Raw genomic sequence first — 12,633 nt, 5'->3', positions numbered from 1 at the left:
TATAAAAATTTAGGCTGCCAGATGTCCTTAAAAATTCATTTCTTGCATTCTCATTTGGACTTTTTCCCACCAAATTTGGGAGCAGAGTAAACGGTTTCACCAAGACATATTGCAAATTGAGCAGCATTACCAAGGAAGATGAAACAAATCGATGATGAGTGACTACTGCTGGTTTCTGCAAAGAGAAGATCCTACCCTACACCGAAATAAGAAGTGATTATCCAACTCCAGTTATAAAAAAATTTCAGGTACTTTTTATGCCTGTTTTAGTTATGTTATACAACAGTTTTTATGTAATCAGCAAAATAAAATATGAGTATTAGAAATTTATTTAGCATTACATGAAATTTAAAATACCAATAAACTTGGTCACTGTGGGAAATTCACATTTTTCATCAATTTTTTAATGGTATATAATAAAAATGTGGTGGGTGATGGAGAAAAACTGGCTTCATTTTCAGATTCACTAACAAAAAAGAATAAAATTCACTTATTGCTGTTTCTGTTCCAAAAAAATTTTTTCAATTTGTAGACTAGTGTAATTAATATTAGTGAAAATCAAAGCTAAATTATATAGTCTTAATTAAAAGTAATTATTTAGAATAATAAGTAATTTAAATAATTATAAAACAGTCTTAAAAAAAATCTAATATTTAATCTTAAAATTATTGACTTAACTAAAGATGTCATTTAGATTGACTGTATTAGTTGATGATCTAATTTCCGCCAAACTGACGATTCGACAGATTAGAAATAAGTATACGGGTATACCTCAGGTTACATTATTTCGAGTTAAGTCGTTCTCAATTATACGTCGTTTATCAAAAAAAAAAAAAAAAAAAATATGGAAAAATAAAAATCAAGTTTAAGTCATTTTATTTGACTTTACATCTATCCACCACAAATATTGAAGTCATAATATCACTAGAAAAGCATTAAAAGCACATAAAATCATGTTACTGTACAATAAATAAGAATAAAAGTATATAAAATCATATTAAAATACGTACATTTACAGTAAATGTTAATACTGTACTGTACATGATAAATCCTAGAGAACAAAATATGAAAACATCTGTGACTCTGTGATGTCATCTTATTTAGCGATCTTTATTGGTAAATTTAACATAAATTAGTTTATTTTCTACTATCGCAAAATAATTTTAATAACCATATTTGTTATTTAACCTTACAAAATCATTTTATTTTATAATGTCTTAGAGCAAATCACATTCACAAATTGTAAACATGTACATTTACAAGTATGTATGTACATACCTGTATTCATAAATTTAGATTACTTTTTTTCTGTACAATATTAAAAACTAAAATTTATTTGTTTGTAAGGTTAAAATAGATTCTTATTAACCATATATTATAAAAAATGCATTTATAAATAAAATATAGAACTGGAAATAGTTATTTGTGGTTTAGCCTAGTGACAAGTAAATTCGGAGACAAGTAAATTTGACTTAAGTCATTTTTCGACTTAAGTCACCTCTCTTGGAACAAATTATCAACGTAAGGTGAGGTATACCTGTATAGAGAAGTCAACAAATATAATTTATTTTGAACCAATAAATATTTCTAAGTGAAATAAACAATTTAAAACAAAAATATTCTTACCATAATACAAAATTTACATTCGCAATTAGACAATCGATACATCTCTTCTAATGGCAAAATGCTCAAACACATGCGGCAAAAATTATCGTCTTCATTCTGGGATAATCTGGATAAATTTGATGGGACCGAATTATTCTCCGAACTAAAATATTTGATATCGTCTTTTATTTTATTTGCTAATTCTGCACTAATTTCTTTGTTTAATCCACTATTCAGTGATCTACTTGCAGCAACTACTGTAGAATACCAGTTACTTTTGCTCAAATCTCCACTGCTCATATGTTGTTTATGTTTAGATAAATACTTATACAAGTTTTCATTTAAATTCTGATTAGGGTGATTAGAATAATGTTGAGTGAATTCTCTATTGGAAGACTCCTTTTTAGGTGAATAATGAAGTAAAATTTTCTGAATTTCTAATTCTAAATTTGCATTTGAATAATTTTCTATCTTACTTTTATTTCTTCTCAGCAATCGTGTAAATAACGATGGCTTTTTATTTTTTTGCAAAGTCTTACTTGTCTTGTTAGAATTCTCGTTGATCATGATGTTAGGATTATCTGAAAAAAAAATTTTTATAAAATCATCTCAAATATAATTTTATATAAATTCATTATGACAATCAAATTTTAAATCACCAAAAGACAGTATTAAAATTTCTACAAATTGGACAAATAGTTTCAGCAGTGTAAATAGCCATTTTCAGATTCCACAAATTAAATTGATATAAAATACTAATTTTAAAACACATGCACTGCACTTAAAAATGTATAAATTAAATAACATAATATAATAGCAAGAAAATATTACAAAATAAAATATTTATAGTTTAAAAAACCACAACCAATGTTACTGAAATATAAAGGTAAAAAAATTAAGTTAATATGAAATATTCCTTAAGGAGGAACTTTGAAGCTGGGTAGAGCATATCTGTGTCCTTAATACATCCAACTATAACAGCTTGCTTGTAAATTTGTAGAATCTCCACCATTCTACACTGGCATGCAAAACTTAAGCAACGATGTAATTTTTAAGCAGAAAGCCATGAAATTAAGTAGAAAAGGGCTTGTTTTGATCAGTACAACGAACACTGAATTCAGTAGAAAGGTGATGTGTATGCAGAAAGAAAACATCACAGGTAACATGAGGGCATGCAAAATGCATGCAGTCAGCATGTGCAGTGCAAGACTACAATAAGAAGAAGGCTTTGATTCCATACTGTATGTGTTCTATTCATTTTTGCACTAGTATACTTTCTTCATCCTTTAAGTACAAAATACTATCTTTGTATTCTGAATTTCATGTTTCCCAGTGATTTTTTGTGGAGTTAAGCAACAATTTTTTTTGTCATAAATGTCGCACACCAGTGTAGGATAAAAAATCTTGGATATGTATGGAACCTTCTTAATAACTCTGGCTTCATGCCACTTTACAAAACTTGTCAGAATGGATCCAAACACAGCTAGAGCCATATTACATTTATTGGTGTCACCATCTCTCATGTTCTTTCATCATTGTATCAAGTATCTTGATGTATAACTGACATACACTGACAAAACTCCAAAATCAGGATGAAATATGAATCTCTGCACACAAAGCTAGAACTAATTTAAAATCGTAGGCACAAAAAACCTTTCACACTCTATTTCTAGTTTGTGCTCATTAATTTGTTTGCTAGAAATAGTGTGTGAAAGGTTTTTTGTGCCTACGAAATATGAATATTTGGTATACCCCTGACTTCCGGACATTGGAGGATAAATTCAGGTTAATTCATCAATAGTATCATTGACATTCAAGCAATGAGTTCTTATTAACATCTTTGCTATCACAAAGAGTAAAAAGAAATTTCTTGCAGTGACATACAATGAAGATCAGCACTGTTTCCTGTGTGGCTTCAAGCTAGCCAAAGATACAACTGTATACCATAGGAACACAACGGTTTATTATTTACTATGCAGTGATAAAAGTCATATTCTCAGGAGTGTACAAAATACCATGTTTCATCTCAGTTTTGGAGTTTTGTCAGCATATGTTGACCTTTGTTGATATTGTATCCAAGTGTCTCGAGACACTTGGATACAATGCTGAAAAAATGCAAGAGAGACTGCGACATCAATAAATGTAATACAACCCTAGCTATGTTTAGATCCATTTCCACAAACTTAGTAAAATGGCATAAAGCCAATTACAAAGGTTCTGGACATATCTAGATTGGCAGAGGTTCTTCAGATTTACAGGCAAGCCATTATGGTAGGATGCATTAATAAGCACACAGACATGCTCCATCCAGTTTGGGAGTTTCTCCTTAAGGATTATTTCATATTAACTTAATTTTTCACCTTTTTATATTTCATTAATATTGGTTTTTTTTATTTTTAAATTAATTTAAATATTTTATTATGTAATATTTTTTATTATTATATTTAATTTATACATTTTATAAGTGTAGTGCACGTGTTCTGAAATTTATATTTTATATTAGTTCAAAATAAAATTCAACTTACTCGAGCCTCTAACCGGTGTGAAAAATAAATAAATACGACGAAACAAACGTTTTCGAACACCTTCCGCATTCTTCATCGGGTAAATGGCTAGATTTCTTATTCCGGAACACAGTTACGAAATTTTAAAATAAAAATGAAAGACGATAGTTTGATTGTGCAGTGTCCATTGCTCAAGCGTTGTAGCCGACGTATTTCCCGCCTTTTAAAATTGCATTTACTCTTCTCATACACATTTAGTTTGTTATACGATGCAATATTCGTACGTTTAACATTACATACCGCCCCGTGCATCCTTATATTATCTCGTGCATCCATATATTAGTTCAATTTATGAAACCTGAAGATGGCCATTTAGATTTATTTAATTTAGATAATTTGATCTAAATTAAATTATTTAAAATTTTTATTTTATTAAAATGTTTAAAAAATTATATTTAATGATTCATCTTACTATGTCATTTTAAACATTCAATTCAAATAAGAAAGAGAGAAGTAATAAAAGACACGTTTAATTATTATAATAATCTAGACAAAACATACCTTTAGCTCTCACACAAAACAAGAGAGAAAATGTTTATAGAATGTTCTATAATATTTCCTATTAAAATATCTAGTTGTACAAGTATTGCTCAATAACATTCAAATACAATTCTCTTTTTGTACTGTATATAAACTACTACAAAGCAAAATTTCCTCCTTCTTGATAACTGGTAAATGTTTTTTAACATTTAACAAGACATAACATTCCACAAAACTTAAAAATATATCACTGTTATAATATTTGGTTATGGTTTTTTAAGAAGTATGCAGGAAACTTTACATCAATTTAAGATACATAACTAGAAAAACTGTATACTAGATATAAACAGGATAGAAAAATTGTAACTAGACATTCAAATAACTTGATTTATTTTTAAGTTTTGTGAAATGCTGTCTTAGTTAAATGTATTAAATATGAAATACAAAAACCAAAGAAAAGACAGAAATAACAATAATGTACAAAAAGAATTTGAATTTTATGAAATATTACATATATTGAATGTGATGTTAAATAGACTTAAAAGATCAGACTGAAGATGGGCAAGAAATGCCCAAAATGCATATCTTTCCTATATGAAAAAATACATATTACATAACAAATACAAAAATACATAGGTTTTTAGACTGTGTCTCTGTGTTATGCACTACAGTATTATTAGAAGAAGTTGTTATTGTGATACATATTGTTGAATGTGGCTTCCAATAAAAACTATTATATAAGTTTTAGTAAATATACAAGGAAAGAAAAGAGAGAGAGAGAGAGAGAGAGAGAGAGAGAGAGTGAAAGAAGAAAAAATATTACAGGAAATCCTCATTAGTCCAAAATTCAAGAAACGAAATATTCACAACTTTAAATTATCGAACTTCAAATTATCCTAGATTTACATATTTCCGTATAATATGCCAAATGCCATGTAACTGATGTAATTTATTAAGCAAATGGAATATGTATTTATATAGAATGCTATTTTTGTTAATTAAAAAAGTAAATCAAAATTCTTTGAAATGTAACCCAAATTATTTTTAAAGTGGCCCAAAAAGTAGTAGCCTGGATCCCTACAAATATCTCAATCCACTATTCATAGCCCAATCTTGCAATCCCAAAACCCAGCTGTATTTTATGAAATAAGAGAAAAAAGGATAGTAATAGGTAAAGTGACACCCAAAAAATGTGTTACTGTAAAAGCAAAGCCATATTGACCAGATTAGAATTGTTCTTGGACTATTGTTCTCTTATAGTATGGGGACATTTCAATCCAAATCAGTGTTTTTCAACCTTTTTTTTATCTCACGGTACACTTGAATCTATAATTAAATTTCTTCAGTAAAAATTATGTGATTTCAAGTTGCGTCTGTAAACATTCTATACAAATATAAACAACCTGATACAGTTGCAGGTTTGAATCCAGCTCCAAGTTGATTCTTTTCTTCCAGTTTAATCTAAAATTATTTAATTACGAGATGGCACCTAATGCCTCCCTCTTGGGTCAAATTTATTACTAATTTATTATTATTTTAGCTATTATATAGCCCGATGTCATATGACAATTGTTGGTGTTTTATTGTATATATTCTATCGCCATATTACTTGCCACTTAACCTAATTCTTTTTACCTATATTTTTTATGAATTAAATAAAACAGTATGGTGGTTCCTTAAAATAGCAGCAGATTATAGCAATAGTTACTTAAATTAATAATTTTCATTTAAATAAGAAAAGCAATTAACATTAAGTCTTGATTTGCATTAAGTGGCATGATAATTGCTTTTAGAAACCTGCCCAATATCCTGGTATTTCTAAATCAAAATAATTTCAACTAAATATGGACAATTATAGATACATTTTTGATTTTAAAAAAGTGAAAAGAGGTTTTAATTTTGACATGTATACTTATTGTTCTTTGAGCTTCTCTCAAAAATAATTTATTTAATAACCTTTAAAAATTTTCATGGCACACCTACAATCCTCTCATGACATACCGGCCGAAAATCACTGATCTAAACAAGCCAGTTAATATACACATATCACAGTTTGGACAGAATTTTCATTTCAAATTACAAAATAAACATATTTCAAACTAACCGAATTCTTTAACATGTAAATCTCTATATCCCCAGCTAGGACAAAAAACAATTATGAACTAATGGGATTTTGAACTATCCAAGGTCAAATTAACAATGATTTCCTGTATAATAAAATTTTACTCTACAGTAAAAATAACCATTTGTACTTACTCCAGCACAAGATTTTAATAAAACCAGAAATGCTTTTGGACCTTATGAAAATGTTTGTGAGTTTATTAAAATTTTGTGCTGGAGTAAGTATGAATGGTTTATTTTTGTTGTATTGTCTACTGTTTCAGCTTCCAAGTTTAAAGTTTTACTTAAATGTTAAATTTCATATAGTGTTACTTTTTCTAAAATATTAATTTACTATTTATTATTATTATATAATCAAATGATAAATGAGATAATCAACAAATAATTTTTAAAAATTATTATAAAGCATTTATACTGAATTTTAATGTAGCAATTCGATTAAAATAATCTCTCCAGAATAAAAAGTAAAAACTGTTTTTAGAATTCAGAATTAATAATAAATGGTTTAAAAGAAGTAACAGACAAATGAAATGTTAAAACTAAAAAAACAGAAAATTTAGAACTAGAACTAGATAATAACAAAGTTGGGAATATAGATAAACAGACTAACAATAGCTATTTAATTGAAATTTCCCTTTCATAAATAATATACTGCAATGATAGCATTAAAATATTTATAGGATTTTGGAATATCCAAGGACTACAAGAAAAATTTTCCAAAATTCACATGTTTTGTATATGTAAGGAGGCCCGGGAGTTACAAGACTGATACAACCTCCGTGCATTGGACGATGTCGCCAATGAAAATACTATGTATTTATTTTTCCATACAGCAAAAATCGTAACTATATATAATTTATATAACTATGCTCAAAAATTTGTTGTAGCTGAGTAATATTATATATATATATTTAAATAATTGTTAATAATATTAAAAAATATATGTTAATGCTAATGATAATAGGTAAGAAGTAAATTGTATTGGAAATAGTGTGATATAATATGATAAAACTAACTGTGGTTTGTTATCAACTGAAGCACCCTATTGTAACAGGTAACAAGCTATTATGAATAAAGATGTTTGATTGATTGAAAATTAAATAAGTTGAATTCAATTTTTGTTTTTTATTTAGATTTGCTTCTGAAAGTAATTAATGTTAAACCAAAAATACTTGAATAAATAGAAATTTCTTCCTGTTATTTTTCTCCAGGAAAAACATTTCAGTTGAATTATAGGATCAGAAAGTACTCATGACTAAAAATTTTTATTTTAGGATATTTATAATAATAATAAAGCTTTATACTTGTAAAATAATATTCATAACTGGAAAATGACAAACTTCAGAACCCAGGTTTGTCCTTTTCATACCAGAAGAACACAAAATTACACAAGCCTTAACCTTCTTTCGTAGACTCTTCCCTATCTAAGTATGTAAAATTACTAACATTTTACATATTTGAGTGGAAGAATTTATAAAAGAAACTCAAATCTGCTTTGTAATTTTGTTTTCTTGTGAAAAACAAATATAGATTCTAAAGTTTGCATCATTTTCCCAATTATAAACATTTCCTTTTGTATAACAATTAAAACAAAACTTATTGTTTTATGCTTCTATTGAAATTTATTAAATACCTATTATAATTAAATCTGCTATGACTTATAAAAAAAATCATCTGAACAATCATCTGAAGTTGTTATAAATGACTGTACCCCTTTTGGGATGTGCTGTATTAATAACACACTTAAATATCAATCTTGATATTTGCATTTTACTTACTCATATATAAATATTACCATACATATATATAATTTATAAGTATAGATATTTTGTATCCTCATCTCAGATAAAATATTAAACACACTTTGATAAATATATACAGTATCTTCTACTAAGATAGTGAAATAGTCAGAAGATTACGATAATAAGTTACAATCAAAAACTATGCAAATGGGTAGTTTTTCTAGATGAGTACTGTTAGAATTGTAATGCTAATTGACCTGTTTCTGAAATTATCACAAGTTTATTATCTAACTTCTAAAGTTCTTTTATTTATTATCTGATAAATGTTAATAATAATAAAAAAACTAAGCTTAAAATTTGTTACTATTATTGTTATAATTAATTCATTATTCTAATAATAGCATTATCTACCAAATTTTGCTAGAAAATTAGAAGATTGGCTGGTTTAGTATTGAACAAGAATCCTATAATAATTTAACTAAAGTTTATACAGTATATATAATTTATCAAATAAAATTTTCATATTTTTATTTTGACTTTAAATTGTAAAACTAAAGCAATAAAAGGAATTGAAGTGTGTATTTTTCTCTTTCCACCCTCTAGGAACTAAGAAGGCCATTTAATCATAATGTGGGTTTGACCAGGCTCACAATGGAATGGATAGGTGGTGAGGGTTGGAGTCCAACAGACCACCACCTGAAAAATTTTTGAGATTTTTCAACTGTTCCGATTCAATCCCGAGTCCCCTAGAGCAATAAGCCGGTAGCTAAATAGCCTCGGCCATCTGGCCGTCAGAATTATTTTATAATTATAAAAGTATGTATAATTTATAATTATTTATACAGCACAAGTAGAAGTGACATAAATGATACAAGTGTCACTGCTTTTCATTCAAAATCAGTAAAGCATTTATATATAAGGAAAAATGATGAATGAATTCTATTGAAAAATGTCACAATTGTATGTAATTTTCTTCTAGAAAAAACAATACATTTAACAGGCTTGGTAGCTGTATTTTATAAATAATGATGTTTGAAATTTTAGACTGTTACTTTTTGCAGCAGTATAATAAGTAAATTGAAAAATATAATAAAATATAAAGTGGATAAAATAATTATTATTAAAGTGAGGGAGTGAATAAATATTAAATATGAATTCGTTTTGATCATTTCCTTTTCTATTAATTACAAATTTAAGTAAAATTGACATAAATATAACTAACTGGCAATAATTTCAACATAATTCATGTATAGAAGCAGACAATGCATTATAATAATTAAAATATAAAACAGATAATACTGGGAAAGAGATTACTATTTACAGCAGTGATTCTCCAACTTTTTTGTTCGTGGCATATTGTAAAATTTTTCTGGTGCACTTCTAAGTACAAAATTAAATATACACTGATATATTTTAAATTATAAACAGCTATGTACTATAACTACTACACTATAGGCCTAAAATAACTATAGTTTATTGTAGATAATAAATATTAATAAATCTTGGTTCAAATTTGTTTATTCTCATTTTTAAAATATAATTTCATATTCATGGCATATTTATCCATCTCTTTCAACACAACATTTGAGAATCATGGATTTATGGTATGGACTTTAACCAGAAGAGTATAAATGGTCTTCTAGAACATAACTGTAAACTTATACTTTCATTTGTTTGCTAGAAGCCACATGCATTTTGCATGCAATTCCTCTAAACCCTTATGGCATCACCTGTATATTTAAAAAAATTTTTTTTTATAAACTTGGTACACACTATTTATACATATGTAATATTTTTGTAAGTTTGCAAACTATTATGTAATTTGATATAAACACAGATTGTACATTTAACTTGCAACTTAACCTTGAACAGGCAAATAAAACTAAGAGCATGTTCATAAATTCAAAGAATTAAAGAAACATTTACCTAGCTAGTCAGAAAGTACCAATTAAGTGAAGTAGCAGCAACATTTCCCACAGAACAGTGATAACTATAGTACTTTAACTATATATAACATAAAATACCATTCCAATAGGGGTTGCAGCTCTCATTTATGTTTATGATAGACAATATGTGGCTACAACTGTAATGAGGTTTGACAACTCATGCTACATATTAAAGGAAACTTAAGAGCTAAAAACTTAACTATGTTCCTCCACCTTTTGGAAGACAAGTACAAAGAATTAAAATAAATGAAATAATAATGATAGTACTCAATGGATTAGTTGTTGATCTTATGTTAACATGATAAAGATTAATTGCCTTTTGAAGATTAAATACTAATTGTAATTTTTAATATAATTTTTATTAATTTATTATATTAATCAAGATAATGAATAAAAAAGTAAAATCATTAAATATAACAGCTGCTTTATATTTAGTTATAATTTTCATTTTATATGATAGCAGCTGCTACTTCTACTTTATTAGTCACTTGAAAAACTTTTACAACATAGTTTATATATTACAGTTCAAAATTCGATCTTTGATGCACAGATAATTCATTTAATTCCAGAAAATTAAAACAGAATAATTTTTCTACATAAAACTTTCTGATAAATAATGAAGTATTTAGAGATTAGTAAATTCCTAATAAAATATTCCTGGTATAAGAATCACATTTTGCTTGAAAAAGAATCAAATATTTCAAGGATGCATCCAAATATATAAAATTTAGTTAACATATAAAATTATTATTAAATGTAAATTTCTTATTAAATTATTATCTTATTTATTATAATTTTCTTATTACATCGCATCTCAATTTTTGATTGCAATATAACCATTGATATCAAAGTTTACAAATGATTCCACTGGCAAGTTTCAACTGTTCTAAATAATTTCTATCTCACATAACATTTACCAGTTCATTAAACTGACCAATTAAAAACAACAAAACCTTTTTTAATGTTTCTATTTCACCTATGTGACCTTAGATGAAGAGGAAATGACAAATTCTCATGTAAACAATCAACAAATGTTTAATTTGTGGCATATAACTGCTATCAAGGATGTAAACACCACAATAATAATTCATTACTATTATAATTGGCATAATAGTTAAATAAGGAGTATTCAAAGAGCAGATAATTATTTAGTTTGATGTTATCTTCCTTTGTATGCTCCTTTATTTAGGACAGCTAATTTTCTTCATTCAGAAAGAATTTACTCGTCGTTAGGTTTTATATGAAAGATATATATTGGTAAATAAAATTTCGGCATTTAAGACAAAAAAATTCTCTCCGTATAGCTTTAGGAGTGACAACTAAGGGTGACAAGAAGGTAGGGATGACGGGGTAAAATTCCCTGACCCAGGATTTACAGATTGCCAGACATCACCGCACAATTTGTTTTTAACACACTATTGTAATATAAAATGCTAAACAATAACTATTGTTCTTTAGAGATGTAACCGGGCTTTCGGGCACCCAATAACAACGAATTAATTCACTTATTTTTAATCATTCAAAGTTTTTCCAAATATAATTATATTGATGAATACACGGTTAATGCAGCTTATAAAAAAGGATTTATAATCTTCTCTTGCAAGTTATTAATTACTATAGAGAAATTTTATTTATATTAAAGTATCAATATGGCTAAAACTTCCATTAATTATTTAACTTCAAATTTCTTATTTTAGAATGAAGGATACATATTATCAATTTTGAATTACTCAAGAAAATATGCTTACATAAAGAAGCATTTAGTTACATAAAACACAGTAAACAATGTAAACAGAATTAAAATTTAGATACACAAAACTATAGCAGGTTACACAATAAAATTGGATAAGAGAGAAATTTAATTATAACAAAATAAACACAAAGAATGGGTATATTTTAGATACAAGACAACAATTAATAATTGCAGATGAGATTTACCTGAAGGTTGTACAGATAAAAGTGAGTAACTCATTGTTTATCCACAGTGCAGCAAAATTATATACAAAAGACAAACGTTATACCGGGCTCAATAAAACACTAAACGTTTCATGTGCATCGTACAAACACAATCTAATATAATATCAAACATAAACAATTATCTTTCATCTGAACAGAACACGGGATCTACCCATCACGCATGCGCCTCAACAGAACACACGCACAACACACTACCAA

General features: G+C 27.1%; 1 protein-coding gene across 2 annotated transcripts in view; it reads right to left on the bottom strand.

The window, feature by feature from the left end:
- LOC136982264 (probable E3 ubiquitin-protein ligase RNF144A-A) overlaps window positions 1–12,633 on the bottom strand; it is a 61,528-nt gene that overhangs the window by 29,292 nt on the left and 19,603 nt on the right. The window contains exons 1-2 of one of the 2 annotated variants that reach the window (XM_067278737.1): window positions 12,397–12,608; window positions 1,627–2,186 (exon numbers count right to left, since the gene is read on the bottom strand). In XM_067278737.1, the coding sequence (XP_067134838.1) occupies window positions 1,627–2,186; window positions 12,397–12,430 (594 nt within the window). In that variant the 5' untranslated portion in view covers window positions 12,431–12,608. Of the gene's footprint in view, window positions 1–1,626; window positions 2,187–12,396; window positions 12,609–12,633 lie in introns of those variants that run through there. The other variant, XM_067278738.1, reaches the window with a different exon arrangement.

The sequence above is a fragment of the Centruroides vittatus genome, unplaced genomic scaffold (genome assembly GCF_030686945.1).
Source record: "Centruroides vittatus isolate TY-2023 unplaced genomic scaffold, ASM3068694v2 contig_817, whole genome shotgun sequence".
Taxonomy (NCBI): Eukaryota; Metazoa; Arthropoda; class Arachnida; order Scorpiones; family Buthidae; genus Centruroides; species Centruroides vittatus.
The sequence above is the reverse complement of the archived record's forward strand: the minus strand, read 5'-3'. Positions and strand labels throughout refer to the sequence as shown.